The sequence below is a fragment of the Pholcus phalangioides genome, unplaced genomic scaffold (assembly GCF_987345545.1).
Source record: "Pholcus phalangioides strain wild (caught in Gottingen) unplaced genomic scaffold, Ppha-v1.0 ptg000010l_1, whole genome shotgun sequence".
In the NCBI taxonomy this organism is placed as follows: domain Eukaryota; kingdom Metazoa; phylum Arthropoda; class Arachnida; order Araneae; family Pholcidae; genus Pholcus; species Pholcus phalangioides.
This window is the reverse complement of record NW_028301603.1, coordinates 33,477,867-33,498,508: the sequence shown is the minus strand read 5'-3', so window position 1 is coordinate 33,498,508 and position 20,642 is coordinate 33,477,867. Positions and strand designations below refer to the sequence as shown.

The 20,642-nt window shown below is 35.7% G+C and overlaps 1 protein-coding gene across 1 annotated transcript in view; it reads left to right on the top strand.

Moving 5' to 3' along the window:
* Msh6 (DNA mismatch repair protein Msh6) overlaps positions 1–20,642 on the top strand; it is a 55,553-nt gene that overhangs the window by 22,461 nt on the left and 12,450 nt on the right. Inside the window, exons 13-21 of the mRNA XM_089238153.1 lie at positions 9,148–9,352; positions 10,806–10,875; positions 13,050–13,170; positions 13,551–13,656; positions 15,362–15,524; positions 16,055–16,222; positions 16,727–16,967; positions 19,211–19,437; positions 19,721–19,853. Coding sequence (XP_089094279.1) covers positions 9,148–9,352; positions 10,806–10,875; positions 13,050–13,170; positions 13,551–13,656; positions 15,362–15,524; positions 16,055–16,222; positions 16,727–16,967; positions 19,211–19,437; positions 19,721–19,853 — 1,434 coding nt within the window. The remainder of the gene's footprint in view (positions 1–9,147; positions 9,353–10,805; positions 10,876–13,049; positions 13,171–13,550; positions 13,657–15,361; positions 15,525–16,054; positions 16,223–16,726; positions 16,968–19,210; positions 19,438–19,720; positions 19,854–20,642) is intronic.

Genomic DNA, 20,642 nt, shown 5'->3' with positions numbered 1-20,642 from the left:
ATTATCGTTCTGTCTATTTATGCAAACTACGGTTGAAGCTCGAAAAGGTGAGCATGGAGGTTTGTCCATAATGAAGACGGAATTTATTTTCCCGCATATTCTGCAGGTCACTGGCGGCTAGGAATCCTTCCTGTTGTTAGGAACACCTTTCCAGAGCAGGTTCGTAGGAGCACTCCTGTTGTTAAGAGCACCTCTCAGGAACAGGTTGGTAGGGGCACTCACCGACTGGCCATTGATCCAGACCCTCCATCCATATGATTTCTGCTCTTTCGTACAATCTTAACGATTGTACACACATTGATTAGCACATAGCGGTAGACGCACGCGATTTACTCGAGAACACAGGAGTCGTGAATACTCGAGGCACATAGTAAATTCAAATCACCAGCGAACGAACATATATAACTCGCGCAAGCTTCAATTACAAGCGAGAGCAAAAAAAACTCTCCTCCGACAGTAGCGTAGAATTCTCGAAAAACTTGATAGAAATCATCTCCCGAGACTGCCAGCGAATTTTCCCAGAGGGTATGTTAAAAAGGCCCCTTGGCGATCCAAAACTATGTGAAAAAGTACTGAGTACAGGTCCTGAAGGGAATTATTCGGCGTTTTAATTTACCGTTGGCGAAGAAGGGAGAGAGAGGGGGAATCGAGGTACAACAGAAAAAAGGGAAAACTTAAGGGGACCGTCAAGACCTTCGGAGAAATTCTTCTCGCCAAGGACCCTTAATCACACCCCCTGAAAAACAAACATTACCTTATATGGCTCGATGACCATCTCTTTCACTCTCTTACAACCCTTTGTAACTCGACCCGTGTTTCTCATCTGGGGCCCCAAGGCAGCAGTACCGTGTACCACTGTATCTTAAGGCCTAAACTTTTTATTGAATAGATTTTGCTTTCCACTATTATTATTATTATATGCACCATAATATATACAATTAATACAGGTATAATCCAATGATTAATTATGTAAGATTCCACTGTACAAATACAACATAAGGCAAAATCTATTCAATATAATAATCTTTTCTTTTCTCTACAATTAAAACTATTTTAAGATTAAGTTAATGTAATGTTATGATGAATTTTGACAATTCAACATAACATACTCCCTTCGGTTTCCCCAGAATTTTCAGAATGAAAATTCCACGCGAAGAACGGCAAAAGCTAGCCTTAAATTATGAGATCCCTAACATGTTAAATGTTACAATCGAGGGCGAAAAGATTACGTTAAAGCCAATGTGAGAAACACGAATCTAATTAATATGCATATTACACAATGATCTGTATGGCTCATCAGGCAAATGTGAAAGATGATAGGAAGTGAAATATATATACTAAAATACAAAAAAAAAATATACAACACCAGAAAATACGTGAACACAAACCAAAACTACGTGCATATACATATGCATAATATAAATGTGAGAATATACGTGAAGTTCTTCAGTAGGGACACAATCGCTACACACTATTAAACATAAAAACGATGTGCGAGAGTTTCAAAACACATGTGTACAGTTCAATGCTTACAATTTTCCAATCTGATTTTGATACGTTAGTATCATTCTCGTCGATAAGGATGCAGCTACGGAAAAGGAAGAAGTGAAGCCTGGATACTGTGCTGGTTGGATATGGAGGACAACACAATGCAACACAGAATTTATTGAATTTGGTCTATTGTAGATCCAATCAACGCAACATCACTGATTGACTGCCCCCGATCGCAAGAAGCATTCTCATCAAGGAAGTGTTCAATGGCCAATTGAAACACTGCTTAGGAATAATGCCAACAATAATATCAGATATGAACGGTGTATATGTAAGCACAACTCATTTTATGTAATCTCTGCGGTACATCGATTTATCTGTTACTAGCTCAACAATCTAGTTAACACTGAACTTGACATATAATTGCATAAGGAAAAAAAATTTGACTATAAACACATTATCTTAATTCTTCCTAATAACAATCAATCATAGCTTGATAAGGGTTTTCTCTATAACCCTTATCCTACACATATTCCACATCTTCGTTTTCATGAAATATTTATCATTGTTTCATGACATAACTAACATAGTATGTAAATCATCACACACATTCATAAAAATGTAAACAGTTTTCATTGGATCTTATTAAAACAAAATATCATTGTCGTGTGACACATATGGATCCACAAATTTACAAAATAACGAAACTTTCTCAAACAACTGAATATATACAAATTTAGGGACATAACTTTCGAATACTAATAATAATATATAAAAGAATTCTGTGCCAATGAGTATAAACATCATTTTAAGGTACAAGAATATACAACTCAAGCTCTCTGTACAAAACCAGCAGCATCACGTGGTCTCAGATTATATGGTACATCCCTTTGACTTGAACTTGTGTTCCTAATCCCTTCCCTGTCAGGAGGTTGACCATTTAACTGAGAAGTGTCCATAGATGTGTTAGGAATTCGTATTATTCGGTCAACATGAACTCTAAGCTTCTTTGTGGAATCACCTACAAGTGCAATTTCGTAGTTGACCGGACCAAATTTACGAAGAATGACGTAGGGACCCTTATTTGGCTTATTGAATTTCCGAGAGGCATTAGGGCCAATATGAGGAGTATTCAACAAAACCAGGTCACCAATATTGAGATTTTTGACTTTTGCTACCTTTAATCTGGTATTTTCCTGAAGTTCTGCAGATTTTACTAAATTTTCTTTTACCAGTTTAAATGATGTTGATAGCCTATGATGTAAGTCCTGCACAAATTCCTGTGTGTCTGAGTATGAACGAGAAGGAGGCTGAGTTAGCAATTGATGGGGAATATTCAGGTCTCTTCCGTACGTTAAGAAAGCAGGTGTTTCACCTGTGGATGAATGTATTGAAACACGGTGGGCCAACAGGGCAAAGTGTAAATGACGATCCCAGTCGGAATGAGTTTGGTTGACCAAATGACTTAACGAATTTATGAGTTTGGCATTCATACGTTCACAAACAGCATTACTTTGAGGTCGATAAGCGGTGGTGGTTAATTTATGAATTCCCAATTTCTCGTATACCTTTTGCATTGCCTCACAAATGAAATTTGCGCCACGGTCAGTGACAATAGACTCGGGTACACCGTGAGTGCAAATATATTTTTCTAAAATCTCAACCACAGTGGCCGAATCAATAGACTTCACCGCATACGCCTCTGGATATTTGGTGAAAGCATCACAGAAGCATAAAATGTACTTGTTACCATTTGGTGTCACTGGGAGTGGACCGATTGCATCGAACCCAACCCTTTGATTAGGCCGCTCACAAACTTCTAGGCGTTGAAGTGGTGCGATGGGGTTGGTCACATGTCCTCGTCGACTCAAACAGGACTGGCATTTAGAAACAAAAGATTTAATTTGAAAATACATTCCCGGCCAAAAGTATAATGATTTTATCCTAGATAATGTTTTGGTTAAACCCAAATGAGTTGCATCTGGCGAAGAATGATTCATATCCAAAATATGTTTGGTCAGTTCTGAAGGAACGACAATTTTTGTTAATCGGTCCAACCTATTTTTAGGTTTCCTAGCAGTACAATATAAACAATTGTCTTGGATAAAAAACAACATCTTGTTTGGTTTCGGTGTTTTACCAGACTTCAAATCGTTCGTAATTCTGGAACATTTGGCATCGGAAGATTGTAAGTTAATAATTCTTTGTCGCAAAATAGGTTCGACTTCAATCTGAGTGATATTTATATTATTAACTTCTCTTGACAAGTAATCAGCCGCAGCATTCAGCTTACCGGGACGGTGAACTATTTCGCAGTCAAATTGCGCCAAAGCCATGATCCAACGAGCAATTCTACTTGTGGGATCTCGCAAATGTAAGGTTTTACTGAGGGATGCTTGATCCGAAATAACAGTGAATTTTCGTGCCATCAAATAGTATTTGAAGTGAGAACAAGCCCAAACCACAGCGAGCATCTCTTTCTCAAAGGTGGAATAATTGAGTTCGGCGCCTTTTAACTTCCTACTAGCATACGCTATAGGGTGTAAATGACCCAATGCATCTGGTTGTGACAGAATCGCGCCTAAGGTGTGTTGAGAGGCATCGGTTGTTAGTGTGAAATTTTTTGTGAAGTCTGGTAACATAAGTACTGGTTCTTTCAAGAGTGCTTCTTTCAAGGTTTCGAATGCGTTTTGAGCTTCTTCGTGCCAATTGAAGGAAGTCGTTTGTTTTGTTAAGTTGGTCAAGGGCAAGGCTTTCTCGGCATAGTTTACTATAAATTTTCGATAAAAATTGGTGAGACCGAGGAATTGTCTTACTTGTTTCTTAGTTTCGGGGCATTTAAAAGCTTGTACAACTTTCAGGTTGGCCTTATCTGGGGACACCTCACCCTTAGAAATATGGAACCCCAAAAATGTTATATTTTGTTTCGCCAGGATGCACTTGGAAGGTTTCAATTTTAGCTTGTGTAGTGTAAGTCTGTCGAATAAGATCTTGAGCTTTTCGAGATGGGATGAAAAATCAGATGATGAGACGACGATATCATCTAAATAGCAAGCAATTTTGAATGGGGACAAATTTGCTAAAACAATTTGCATCAAACGAGAAAATGTGGCTGGAGCAGACTTCAGTCCAAAAGGCATTTTTAACCACATATAATGACCATCAGGTGTGCTAAAACCACACTTGTACACATCATCAGGATGTATCGCACATTGAAAATACCCTGATGTCAAGTCTAATGTGGAAAAATAGTGTGCCCCATGTAGAGAATCCACAAGCTCCGTAATATTTGGAAGTGGAAACGAATCGTCTAACGTTTTCTCGTTTAATTTCCTGAAATCAGTGACCAGCCGGAAAGAGTTATCTTTTTTCCTTACCAAACAGACTGGTGCACTATATGGGCTTGTAGATTCGGTAATGATACCTGCTTCTAGGAGGTCTTTTATTTGTTGGTCTAGTTCTTGTTTTAAATGAAACGGTACTCTATATGGCTTCTGTCGAACAGGGATAGAGTCCTTCAACGGAATGGTATGATACAATGTGTCGCAGCCTTCAAGATCTTTTACAGATTTCGCAAACAATTTTGGATACTGATTCAACAACTTCGTGAGTTCTTCCTTTTGAAAATCATCTAAATGGGAAAGGTCTAGCTGCTCGCTTCCCCACACATCGAAGGAGTCTGAGATAATTCCTTCAGTATCGTGAACAGTATCTACGGACGCAACGGTTTCGCTTGATTCAAAATGAGTTTCATCTAGAAGAGAAACTAGCTTCATCGACTTATTTAGGGTCACAGGTTGGTCAGTGAAATTCGCCACTTTTACAAAAATTTCATGATTTGGCAAAACCATGTTCACTGAACGGGACACAAATATACTTGAAAGATGACGAATATTGCTTTCCAGCAGAACACAGGAGTTGACAGGGAAATCAGTATCCGATATTTTAACTTTAACCATATTTTCTGAAAAAGGTGGAAGAGTGACCTTTTTAGGCAAGACACCAAATACAGAAGGAATGGAATCAGTTTTCGAAAGGTCCGAAGATGGTTTCGATTCAGAAAAATTTATGCAATGCGAAGATGAAATAAGTGCATTCTTACGAACAGAGACGTCGAAATTATTTTCTGTCAGAAAAGGAAAACCAAGAATGCCGATATAGTGGGAAGAAAGAGCATTATGGGAAACATAAAAAGGTGTAATCACCTGTTGTTTTCCAAAAGGCAAGTTTACCCATACTTGTTCTTGTAGAACAACTTGCTCAGTAGCAATTCCTTTGATAGTGACACGACACTGTTTTTTGTCTAACACATCGAAATTTTCCAGTACGTCTCCTTGTAAAATATTGATGGATGCTCCCGTATCAACCAGAAATGGAAATATCTTATTTTCGATGGCAATGTTTATGATGGGAAGATTCATTTTTTCCTCTGGATTTGTCATCGAATACAATGGCACCACCTCAGGGCCAGAAGAAGTGAGCTCTGGGTGCTCAAGAGCCCCTTCGGCCTGATCTAGTTTTTTGGAATCGTATTCGAGAAATTACTCATCTCCCCTATTGTAGTAGAGTGGGATCCCAAATTGGGTCTATGCGATTGGCCCCGACCCCTAGAACTATACGAGAAGCATCGTCTCTGGGTATGACCTGGTTTCTTGCAAAACCAACAGACCACGGGACCTCTCGAATTCGTATTCATTGTTATCTGTGACAATTTATTTTGAATTTCTAACATACCCTCCGTTAACTGAGTAATGGCCTGTTGTTGTGAATGTACTAGCGCCATGAGGGGACTCGCAGTTGGCTCTAGTTGAGGAGCCGTTACTGCCTGAACTTCTTCAACTTCTCCAGGGTTAGAAAATGTCTGGGAGAGCCTCTCTTCCATTTTGGCTTGTTCCATTGCCCCTTCAAACGTTCTGTGGTTCATAGGCAGAACCAAGCGTTTCAGGTGCGGTCTTAGCCCTTCCACAAAAACGTTTCTTAATAATTCCCTGCGGGCCTGATCGGCAGCATCAGTGCCCTGCACCTGTTCGGGGATAGACTTATAAGAGAGTGCCTCCACTCTGGCTGCATACTCCCTGATGCTTTCATTGGGTTTTTGCCATGTCAAAAATAATTGGCGAGCATGTTCATGGGGGGACACCTTTTTGGAAAAATGGTCCAATATGGCCTTTTTGTATTGGTTGTATGTACTGAAGCCACGTTTTTGCAAATTTTCTCGAAGGAAAGTTGCAGCTTCCCCCCTCATTTTGACCTCTATCATGAACACAAGGTCTTGATCTGTCAACTGACCATGACGAGATACTGCTTCCAGTTCAAAAAAAAACTGATTTGGGTCTTCACCCGAGAAGAAAGGGATTACGCTTAGATAAGACGTGAGATGGGGAGTGCCTTCTGCACGTCTTCTTCCCCTGCCCCTTGCCGGATGAGCCATAGTAACACCAAAAAACAATGAGAAAAATTTTAACTGATCATCAATTGAAACACATATATATACTTTATAGGTCACCCCTACGACAGAAAAATAAATTTCAATAAAAGTTTTTTGAGAATACTCAACTTTACAAAAATACTTTGACTCCGATTAAATCATTATGGCAAATCAGGAAATAGCACAAAAGATGCTGTGTTGTTTCAGTGGTCAGGGCACCATTCTGTCTTGATCCTTTCTTCTTTAATTTATATTTTTCTTTGATTCAAAATCGGAATCCATTCACCCAGGTTCGAATAAATATTGCAGGATCAAGACAAGGGGTTTAGCAATCCATAAGATGAAAGAAAACAACACAACACTTTCATGAGCAAGTAAATCAGAGTCAAATTTTAAGGAAAAGAAGATATTTAATTTTTAACAATAGAAAATAATGGTGTAGGTAGCTACCTTTTAACAATTAAAGGTTATACAGATAAATGCAAACATCTACCAAATGAAGGTTAGATTTTCCGAGACAAAAAAAAAACAAAAAAACATCGCTTTACAAGGATTTAAATAAAAAAAACTTACATATTATCGTTCTGTCTATTTATGCAAACTACGGTTGAAGCTCGAAAAGGTGAGCATGGAGGTTTGTCCATAATGAAGACGGAATTTATTTTCCCGCATATTCTGCAGGTCACTGGCGGCTAGGAATCCTTCCTGTTGTTAGGAACACCTTTCCAGAGCAGGTTCGTAGGAGCACTCCTGTTGTTAAGAGCACCTCTCAGGAACAGGTTGGTAGGGGCACTCACCGACTGGCCATTGATCCAGACCCTCCATCCATATGATTTCTGCTCTTTCGTACAATCTTAACGATTGTACACACATTGATTAGCACATAGCGGTAGACGCACGCGATTTACTCGAGAACACAGGAGTCGTGAATACTCGAGGCACATAGTAAATTCAAATCACCAGCGAACGAACATATATAACTCGCGCAAGCTTCAATTACAAGCGAGAGCAAAAAAAACTCTCCTCCGACAGTAGCGTAGAATTCTCGAAAAACTTGATAGAAATCATCTCCCGAGACTGCCAGCGAATTTTCCCAGAGGGTATGTTAAAAAGGCCCCTTGGCGATCCAAAACTATATGAAAATGTACTGAGTACAGGTCCTGAAGGGAATTATTCGGCGTTTTAATTTACCGTTGGCGAAGAAGGGAGAGAGAGGGGGAATCGAGGTACAACAGAAAAAAGGGAAAACTTAAGGGGACCGTCAAGACCTTCGGAGAAATTCTTCTCGCCAAGGACCCTTAATCACACCCCCTGAAAAACAAACATTACCTTATATGGCTCGATGACCATCTCTTTCACTCTCTTACAACCCTTTGTAACTCGACCCGTGTTTCTCATCTGGGGCCCCAAGGCAGCAGTACCGTGTACCACTGTATCTTAAGGCCTAAACTTTTTATTGAATAGATTTTGCTTTCCACTATTATTATTATTATATGCACCATAATATATACAATTAATACAGGTATAATCCAATGATTAATTATGTAAGATTCCACTGTACAAATACAACATAAGGCAAAATCTATTCAATATAATAATCTTTTCTTTTCTCTACAATTAAAACTATTTTAAGATTAAGTTAATGTAATGTTATGATGAATTTTGACAATTCAACATAACACCTACAGCATTTAAAATATTTATGCAAGATGCAGCAAGCAGAAAAACTTTCGAAGCTGTCTGCTTCTGAATTTGAAAGACAGATGGAAGCACTTGACAAGCAACACATAACAAGTATTCCTTAGAGACAAACTTCACATTAACTTCACAACACATACATGCACATTCTGACATGTAACCATTTATTAAAAATTCCATAGAGGAATATGAGCAAGGTGCATATACAGTTTAGTAGTAGTGATCTAGAATTAATCTCTTTAGCGCAGTGGTTTCCAAAGTAGGCAATAACATTCCTTGGTGGACCAAATGAAAAATATTAAAGGGCTCTAGAGAAGCTATAAATACAACATGAGATTTTATGGGTTGGCTTAGCAGGAAAAAAAAGGGAAGCGAGAGGGAAATTATATATATTTTTTTGAAAAAAAGACCAATGAGAAAAATGATAAAACTTGATACTTATTTGCTATGAAATAGCATTATTTATTTATATTAACTCAATTTTAAATGTTTCACATGTAATCGCATCTTATTTTCTGTGATTCGTTCAGATTCTTTATGATAGAGATGCTATATCTAAGAAGACTCTTAAAGTATTCAACAGTAGTTTGAGTAATATTAAAGCATGTCCTGTTCCCAACAAATACTGGAATACTGTCAAGATCTTGAAGTTTTTGATGGAAAAGAAATATTTCAATGATGACAAAACAAATGAAATGGTTTGGCCAGATGTCCTCAAAGATATGCTTGATGAGGGTAAATACATAAATATGTGTTTGTGTGCACAATGTATATTTATTGTCGTAATTATTTTTATATTTATGTTGGTAATGTATTTTATTGCATTATTACATTGCTTATTGCATTTTTCATGCTCCTTTCATCAGCGGAAGTAGAGAAGTTTTTTATTTTGTGGGTGCATTATTTTTTTTATTTGTGCAAAACATACTGTTACGAACTTTCGACGATAGATGGCGCAATTTGTTCGATAGAAATATCGATGATACCGGTTTCGGTTATGAGCGAGAAGGTCCGATTGGCGGACACCGGCAGGGCGTGTAGAGAAAAATCTAGAAAGTCCCGCCCCTCCATGCGGTAGCGCCGCCGACTAAGAAACTGTGAAATAGAATTGTGTGGAATGTTCTTTTTCTCCAAACTTTTATCCGGGTTATAAATACCGTGACGCTCACAAGATGGCAGACTCAGAGGGACTGAGAGAGGCTAGACAGGCTAAAAGAGGCTCGAATAGACAGACTCTATTGCTGAAGTCAGTTGCATTTAAACTTTGCGATAAAGTTGTTAGCTCTCTGATTAGCTTGTAAATACGTGTAAATTGCTGTTCTGTAAATAAATCTGTGTTTGTCTGTCGAACCGCTTCTTGTTTTGCAACATCGAACTCTTGTGGAAAATTATCCGGAACAATACTTCAGCAAGTTTCATGACTAGTAATCAGATATACTCTTCATATTCAAAATAATATCTTGAAATAATGGAAAGTTACTAACAATATAAGTGGAAGAACTTTGTCTCTTTTCTTGATGTATTGTGAGCTGAGAAAAATCATCTTTCTCTTGCCACCTAGGGACCTATTGCTGAAGCTTAGGTAGGCTGCAATGTCTCTACCTCAGTATCTCGTGCTACTGTGCATTGGCTTCTAAGGGAAGAGAAGTCGATGTCCCTCTCGTATATTGGCTGGTGGGCTAGCCTATATATTAAGAGGACCAGGCTTTAATTCCTTGTGGAGATCCACAAACTTTTTTCCCAAGTTTGTCTCAGCATTAATATCCAGAAAGTCTGGCTGAGAACAATAATCTCTTGTCTCTCATTCCAATAAAAACTCTGTCATGGACTCAAAATAATAAGAAAATTAACTGTAATTTCCTGCTTAGAACTTGGTGTGTAATCTGTATGTGCAAATTTCTGATAGTTATCCGTATAATCACTAATGAAATCATGAAGAATATAGAGAGAATTTTATATAATAAATATTTTATTTCATCTCTCTCAGAAAAAAGTAGATAATACTCAGCAGTCTATAATCCACGCTAAAAAATTCAGATATTTTTTAAAGGATAATCCACAGATTATATCTATGGTATTCAAGTTTTCTTCTAACATGATATAGATTGTAGAACTACACAAATGAGTTTTGAAATTTCTTATCTTTTATTTTTTCATGTTTATTTCAATGCATTTTTTACCTTTGCAGATGATAAGTTGTGTGAAACTGCAAGAAAAGAATATGAACTGGCAATGAAAACATTTAGTGTTTGTGTCTGGTACTGATCAACCTTAATATATTTCTTAGAATGATATTAGAATACATTAATATGTATAGTTTTGCAACTGATATATTCATTTGTTCACATAAAATAGAATCCTGATTATCTGACCCTTGCTTATCCAGAACTCTCTGTTAACCAATGCTGGTTTCCTCTGTGACAATTTCTTCTTTGGTGATAAAGAAATTAACACAATTCAATATTTTCTTGCTGATGGGAAATGAAGATGTTAGTGGAAGCAAAGTGACTTTGCTAGTGCAAATAAGCAACAATGATGCATTTGGAGAATCGCTTGGTCGAAGGAGAAATGACATTGCCACTCATCATGAATAATGTTAAAAATACTTTGATATATCTGCAAAAGAAAGGATGATTTAATTATACATTGGTAGAATGCATAATCAATTATAATTAATATAAATGATACTGAACATTTGAATTGGTGTATATTTGATTGTCCAGAAAATTTTGTACACCCATTCAGGCTTGTCCCGATTATGTCATTCAATAAAGATTCTACTGTACTTGAGTGATAGTTTTTTCTCCTTTCAATACAAATTTTATATTATACAAAACAGTAAAAAGTTTTCAGCCACCTCGTTGGGCATTTTATCTGTTGTGGCCTTTGTATTTGCAGACCTGCCAACTCTCCGGATTTAGGCGGGAGAATCTGGATTTTTCATCCTTCCTCCCGCTCTCCAGATTGGCAGAAAATTAGATTTTACGTGAGCTTTCACGTTGTCGTGACATCAATGACTGCTATCGTCATTAGGGAAAACACCCATAGAAGATAGCCATGGTCATTTCCATCGAGAAGCCGTAAAAAGTCTTGGTGACCGCATTTAAGCAAATGGCAAAGACGTGATTTTGTTTACATAGCGTTTATTGGCAATCATTTATTGGGCATGACCTTGGTGTCCGAAATTCCTGTATAATCGTTATTGTATTCCATTAACAGCCGTGCTGACAAAAAAACACAAGTTTTTTTGTCAGCAGCATTGTATTTTGAAGTTTTTAAATTGTTTCTCCTCTGACTGAATATGCCTTTAGAAAGAAAATACAAAACTTTATGTTAGCTATCTCTAGCTAGCTTAAGCTCTTAGCTCTTTAGCTATATAAAGCTAAATATAAAGCTTTTAAGAGTTCATATACCCATATCAATCACTGATAGCATCCATGAAAGGAAACACTTGTTTTATGAACAGCATATGTTGATGTGATTTCTCTTTATTTTGCATGGAAAGACTGACATGGACTTATATTCTGCTCGGGGGCAATGCAGACTGCGTCTATGAGTGCCGATACCCCCCTTCAGGAGAATCACCGGATTTCTGGATTCCAAAAGTTGGCACATCTGTATTTGTAAAAAAAGAAACACCAATTGAGCCTTCATAGCTACAATAGCATATCACAATGTATGGTTGTGCATACTTGCAGCTTAAAGGAACAGTGCTTGGCGCGCCGAATGAAAGCAAAATATTTTTGCGCCCCTTTCCTTTCTTAAAAAATGGTAAATGCAAATCCACATGCTTTAAAACTCTCTTAGTTAAAGATGTGATCTGGTGCAGGGGTTCTCACACGTTTTTCACCTACAGTGGCTTACCATAATCAACGCTTATCTGTATCCTCCAAGAGCAGTTTAACAAAGAATCTCTTTGAAAAACATTTGTTGGGCCACCGTTTTGCAACACCACTGACAAAAGTTGGCAGTACACACAGTTTGAGAACCCCTGATCTAATCTTTTATGGAATTATTATCTGCCAAATGACCCCTAGGGTTGAAACAGACATTTTATTTTTATATGTTGTTTTTGGTCCTTCCTCTTGCAAAGTTGGATAGAACATATTCTCATCAGCCATTAGTCATTATCGCAACCTTATAGGAAATGAATGAGTTGAAATACAAAAATTCATGTTTTTCCTCTTGCTCTACATTCTATCTCAAATTCATTCAAACTTTAAAACAATGTGTTGCTTGATGTTATCAGGATTTTTATTCTTTCACATATTTTATGAGTAATGAGTTTATACACCAGCAAATGGTAGATTTGTATACATCTTTTATTAACTCATTTCAACTGCATATTGATTGTAATTAAAATAACATTTTAGAGGATTTTAAATGAAGTATGTTTAATGCATTGTTCATTTGTGATTGCTTCTTTGTATAGGTACCTGAGAGAATGTTTGATTGAAGATCAACTTTTGACTATGAATCTTTTTGAAAAGTATATCCCAACAGATGACCCTATCATGAAAGGAAATGTGAAGTGTGTGTCCAATCAACATATGGTGAGTATATGTGTTTGTTTCAAACTTCATGTTTGAATAATGGGACTAGGTTATATGGGTTGTATTATTTGAGATATATCTGCTATATTTTTCCTAATTTTTGGGATAAAAATTAAAATACCAAGTTTTAAATGAGGAAAATTGTTTAAATTTATGTGCTTGTGTTAGTTTTCTTTATTAATTATAGGATTGAATTACACAAGTGACAAACTACTTTGCCTTTGATCATGTTTTATATCAACATATGCGACATATATTATCTTCTGATGGATTCATGCCTGTCATTAAAGATATTTTGGTTTATAAACCACGAAAACAGTGGAAATGATACTTGATGTATAAAGATTTGTATCTCCAAGTAAATTTTATTCTCATTACAGATACTGGATGGTACCACTTTGCGTAATCTTGAAATTGTGGAAAACTATTCAACTGAGGTTGAAGGAACTCTGTTACATACAATGGATTTCTGTTCGACCAGCTTTGGTGAATATTTTTGTTATGCATATTTTCTTCATAAAAAATAATATAGCAATTTAAAAAAAAAATTCTTTTCATTGTTTCAATAAGAAATTTTCAACAAGCTGGGTAGTTTTCAACATGGCTCCTTCATAAAAATACAAGAAATTTACTATCAATTATGGGTGAGATAGTCCAGGTGGATAAAATGTTTGCCTGAAGTACCAAAGGATGTTTGGGAGTGTTGTGAGTTGGGTACCCAATTCGTCCTTGTCAGAATCTTTCCTGACACAGAGAATGTAAACTCTTACAACATGACTGCAAAAAATGCTTGTTACTGAAAGCAGTCCCTCCGCCGAGGGGTTAGCGCACCAACCTCTCAGCAAGATATGTAAAAACGCAAAATTTTGAATGCTGTTATTCAGAATCGCAATAAACTGCAGATCATAGTTTCCCAAACTTTTTGTTCCATTGCCCCCTTCATCATAAATTTTTTTCTCTCATCACCTTCAACTCAAGTGAACCCATAGGATCCTATGTTAAATCTGTAGATTCTATCCCTCCCGGACCATTCCATTGTTCACCAGGGGGGCGATATTGCCCACTTTGGGAAACACTGCTGTAGATCCAGTCTAGTTAACCCTCGGGTGCAGAAAATGACAGTGGTACAACAAAATGATAAAATACTGTTAATTGTCATTAACAAATTCATGTTTGTTCAGGAATTACACATCTAAATAGATCCTCTGAAGGATAAACTCTGGGAAGCATTTGCTGCTCTAAATTATGCTATTTTGTGTTTGCAATATAATATTATTCAATATATGGGAGCTGGAATAGTTCAGTTAGATGTCAGAGTAGCAACAGACTTCATAACATTTAAACACATGTATAAGGATATTAATTCATTGTGTGAGTTTCTGAATTGAGATGGCAGCACCTAAATGCATGCATTCACTGAACTTACATAAATACACTGCACCAATAGGTTCCACAAAACGTGGATTTTGATACATCTTCTCAAAGTAAAATGGTTGTGAATTAGCTCTGTGGCACTAAACTAGCATTGTGTATGGTTAGTGAGTAAATCCAAGTTAGATACAAGTCTGACTGAAGATAGACACACATATTGTGTGATGGGATTATTAGTTTGAATCCTGATACAATCTTGTAGACACTTCTTCCTTGTAAGTGGATAATAAGGGGGAACAACATCCTTTTGTGTTCCATGGACCCTTTGTGTCTCTATAAGGCCGGAATTACACTGTGAAATTTTTAGAAAAGTTCTTTTATAAAACTTCTATAGTGTAATACTAGCCTAAGATGAATATATATGATATTCAGTATATGACAACATAGAAAGAAAATTGTTTTTTTCATTGAAACTCATAGACTCTCTAAAACCTCTTCATGGATTTTTTGTTAAGAATCCGTTATTTCAGAGCTTAGAAGAGGAAAGTTCCCTGAGAATTTTTGCTAAAGAAAGAAAGAGAAAAATCCCACCAAAAAATTCAAATGGTAACAAATTGCACTATGGCCATATGACCGAAATTGGTGTTGGATTAAAAAAAATGTAGGCTACTGTTAATAACAATATATGCTTCTCATAATTCCATACTTGGATGTTTTATGTGCTTATCCTGAAACCTTGGAAGGTTTAATTTTTATGAACTCGAAACTGCCATTAAATGGCTTTTGCTTCAATAGTTAACTCCTTTTTTTGCCATTCAAGGCAAACGTCTTTTTCGTCAGTGGATGTATTCCCCACTCTGTGATCCAAGCCACATTAATGATCGTCTTGATGCTGTTGACGACTTGGAAAATGTATCCTATGTTATAGATGATGTTGTCCCATTATTAAAAAAACTGCCTGATTTAGAACGACTTCTAAGCAGGTATGTCCAAAATTTTTACTAATTCTATTATATTTTTTGCATTATGATAAGCAGTTTTTTTTCCTTATGTTGCATGTCTTATTAGAATTCTGCGGGTTATATTAGAGTAATTTCTATTAAGATTAATTCTATTGAGAACAATTTCAGACATTTTTTTGTTGTATTAAAGAATTATAAATTTCATTTTGTTCACATAATTCAGCGATCATTATTTCATCATTTTTTAAACACAATCTGATTGTGTCCATGTTACCAATTTTTAAAAAAAAAATTTGGCATTAATGATATTGTAGAATTTTCCTCTGGCTCTCATACAATACGAAAAATGAAAGATATAAAGATGCATGTTTTTCTCTGCCCATGACACATTAAATTAAGAGATTTTCTGGCTGTTATATCAAGGTGAACTTGGAAAAGAAAAGTTTGATTTATAGCGATAATAAATGGTCTTGGTATGGTCACTATCCTATGTTTCTTATTTTGTTTGTTTTGAATGAGGATCTGATATTTTTCTTCCTTTGTGTTCTCAGAGTCCATTCCCAAGGTCTTCCTCATTCTAAAGATCACCCTGATGGGCGAGCAATATTTTTTGAAGAGGAGACATACAGCAAACGAAAACTGTTGGACTTCCTGTCAGTATTAAATGGATTCAAGAATACCACTGCAATAATTTCTCAGTTTAAAGGTTTGAAGTTCAAGTGAGTAACTTTTATCATGAAATTTATTTTAATCATAGCTTTAACAGATGGTCATGGGCAATTTATCTTAAGTTCATGGCTATTGGTGTGTGTTTAAACCCACAGTTTGACAACTCTGGATGTAAATTTTGATGACTCTTGATGACTAGCATGAAGCATTACCATTTGTGGTGGGCTTTGATTGCAGGTCATAATCTAACCTCTCATATATATAAAATGACCATTGTGCATACTGACATTAGTCTATAACAATTCATGTCTATAATTTGTGTGAGGTTGAAAGGTGTTATCAGAATTCACAATTTTAGTAAATTCCAGTACAAAGATATTTGGTGAATTTGCTGAATTATTTACCCATGTTTATTATTTTCTTTTACAAACCTATTTTATTTTCAAATGTCAAAGGCTGTGGAAATTGCAGAAAAACTTGCTGGTTTTTAATTTTGATGTTGGACATAATAATTCGGGCTTCTATTTAAATTGATATTGATCAAATAATTGCAGATCACAGTTGTTAACCCAATGTGCCACTTTAAAAGAAGACGGTGGGCGTTTTCCATCTCTCAAGGAGTCTCTAGATTATTTTGACAATGCTTTCAACCATGAACAAGCCAAAAAGGATGGGTGCATCATTCCCAGCAAGGGCGTTGATGAAGAATATGACTCTGCCATGGAAGAAGTTGAAGAAGCTATGAGTGAATTGGACGATTATCTGATTCAACAGAGGAAAAAATTCCAATGCAAGGTAAGTGTATACAAATTGTCATGATTCTGCTGGATTTACTTTGAGTCAGTGTTGTAGATTTTAATATGTTGTAGTCAGTGTTATTTGAAAAAATAATTTTGAAAAGTAGTCTCGTGAGTAGTTTTTCTCAAAAATTTACTTTCTCAAAAACTACTCATCCAAAAAAAAACCAGAATTTCAAGATATCTTAATGAGACTGTGGGAGAGAGATTTATGCAATAAAGAAATCATTAAATTTTTGGCCTCCAGGTCAATAAGTTTGTTCGTAGTTGATATGGGCTTAATGAACTTAAGAGCATAGCTGCCAAGTCTCCCAAATTTTAGCTTCATCTCTCGACCTCCAGAAAAGTTCTTAAATCTCCCAAATTTTTACCAAAATCACAAAAAATCCAGAATTGTCCCTAAAAATTCCCTACTTCATTTAAAAAGAATCCCCTACTTCTAAAAAAAATCCCTAAGGAATTTCTTATGGGGCAAAAAGTCTTTTGCCTCTGTTTTTTTCCCCCTTTTGAAATGGGGGATAACGTCATAAATAAGAGAATAGTGGGAAATTCCTTTTTTAAGGAAGTTTTACAAACTTTCTGATGGTAGGTAACAAGAGAAGTTGTTTGTCTTATCGTGCAGGGAAGTAGCTTAGCAGTCAATAGTTCTAGATAATAATTGAAGATTATTGTGATGCGCATGTGGTCAAAACTTCCTCTTTTGTTGAAGTTTCGTACGTGCGATAACAAAACATGAATACTGATAAGCAAAAAAATATTTAATCAATTTTAAAGATACGTATTCCGATGAATTTTCTTTAATCAAGCGTTCCAGAAAAAGGCAAACTTTTTCTTTTTGTACAAGTTGTGTTAAGGACATAAACATCGGTCATGGTGGAAAGACTGACATCATCACCCATGTGAAACCAAAAAAACATCAAGCAAGTGGCACAAAAAAGTCAGTGTTCTTCAAAAATTGACGCTTTTTTCTTCATCTTCTGATGATTTTGGGGTCATTCGCATAGAATTTTGTTCACATCGTTTCTGATTGAACACAATATTTTTTTTAGATCACGATTGAAGTTTTGGCCTCTAATTTCACTTGTCTTTTGCGTAGAGATTTTATTCCCAAGGGTTTGACTTCCATGTGTGTAAAATCCCTATTTTATTTGAAAAAATCCCTATTTTATTTGAAAAAATCCCTTTTGTATTTATTAGGGAGTGGTTTTAGTATAAAATACTGGGGTCAGTGCGTAAATCTCCCCAATTTTCAAGTTGGCAGCTATGGCAGAGTGTAAATCTGCCATACTAAAGCTGAATAAGTGGTGCTTTTTAATTGAATTGTCATTTTTTCCATGGTCTATATAGCGTATATACCAAGTTTCTATGAATACCTCCATCAGAACGGGTGATTCATACGTCTGAGAAACAGTCCATCAAAACTTGGTATAGGCCTATATGGGCAATGAAAAAAAGGAAAATTCAATAAAAAGTGCCACTTATTCACCTGGTGGTCAAAAATTGAACTATTTTTATTGCATAAATCTCTCTCCCATGGTCTCATTAAGATGTCCTGAAATTTTGGCTATTTTCAGATGAATAGTTTTTGAGTAAAAACTATTACTCGTTTCCCCCACTTCCCGAAAATAGCCAAAATTTCAGCATATCTTCATTTTTGAGAAAAACTACTCAGAGTATACTATGCGAACTTCAATTATAATCACCCTGTATAATCATGCCACCCATGACAATCTTGTGAACAATATTATTCAGTCTTAGATAGAGATTTCCCCCAGGTTTAATGTATGTTACATTCAGGGCCATAACTAGGTGAGAGCAGGTGGTCTGCCGCCCCAGGTGCTGTAACAGAAGGGGTGCAAATTTCACACTTTTAACTCCCTCTCAACATTACAAGGGGGTGCCAAAATGGATGCTTGCCCCTGCTGACCAAGCTTCTAGTTGCGGCTCTGGTTCTATCTATACACATTAGATTCTATCTATAACTGTAAATCCCTTGTAGTGACAATTTTCCCTTGTTTCTTGGGTATTGTTATGTAGATTTTTTTTATCACTGTATTTGATTTCATGAAATAATTTAAAATTTTTTCTACGATGGAGCAAACAAAAAAAAAAATGTTGAGTAAAAAAAGACAAGTCACTATTGTTCACGTTTTATCGACTTATTGATTCCCCCCCATGCTGAATACTGTAAATTTCAGTTATATGAATTTGGAATATTTTTTTTCAACCCGATCATTTCAGGTAACCTATTTTGGAACGGGTAAGAATAGATTTCAACTTGAGATTCCAGAGTCTGCTGTGAAGCACGCCAGCGATGAATATGATTTGCAGACTCAAAGGAAAGGATTCAAGCGCTTCTATACAGAAGAAATCAAGGAAATGTTGTCACGTCTCACTATTGCAGAAGATAGGCGAGATGCTGCCAAATTGGATATCATGCGAAGGATTTTTGCTGCATTTGATAAGAAGTATTTTAATTGTCAAATGCTATGAAAACAAAACGTTTTTCATGTTTTATGATGAGAAAATATATAATTGAATATCTTGATAATGATATAGAAATACATTTTGAATATTCTTGTTAATGTACCAGAGAAAAGTAATTTTTTGAAACCAGCTAATGAATTAGATCTTATGCATAGAATCACTTGATTGGAAGTAAATTTGAGTAAAAATTATGAAACAAAGTATATCATATTATGTAAGTGAATTTTGAAGAATGAAAAGAAGTAAAATTTGACATTTTTTCAGATACCAATTGTGGAAATCAGCAATTCAATGTCTGGCGGTTTTGGATGTGTTGATAAACATGATGCAGTATAAGAAATCAAGTCAAGTTACTATGTGTAGACCTACAGTTGAACCAATTTCCAATGATGCTGAGGTATCAATGAGAATATAATTTGGAAAAAAAAAAAAAAATATATATATATATATATATATATATATATATATATTATGCTGTGCACCATTATTTTCAGCTCCCCACGAAACTTTAAAGCAGTTAGATTCTACATTTGTAGAACTAAAACTTTTTTGTAATTTTTAAAACGTTCTCCTACTCTTTTTTTTTTTTTAAGCATACCATTTTAACAAATCAGAAGAAACTGACAATTTTATTAGTTAAATCATGGAAATCATTAAATCAGGGTCAAATTACTGTTACAATTCATTTCTTACAACAGTTGAAAAAAAATATTTATTAACTTCAGAATAAAATCAGGATGCATTTGAAAATTGCTTGATGGAAGTTTGTTTGGTACGTCCAACATTTTTATCACATTCTACCGAAATTGTCATTTTTTGGCTAACCAAAAAACGCTCTCTGTTTAGATGACTTGCTATTCTTTGTTTGCCAAGAAAGAGCACAAACTTGAAGTAACTTTATTTCTTCACTGAAATCTAAACATGAGCAGCACAATGTTTTACAGTATTAGTCTATAAAGAAGAGCTGAAGGTCAAATCCAGGGAAGTCATATCTCTGAATTGTGGTTTTGAGGGATGAGAAATAAGAAAAAAAAAATTATATTGAGAATTTTTATTTATTAAATAGGGGTTTGACCTTTATTTTCGTCAGAATTTTTTAGAAAAAAATTCATTAAATTGAGGAACTTGTTGAATTGGAGTTAGTCATTGAGGCTGACATGATTTGGCGTAACATAATTATAGTTAT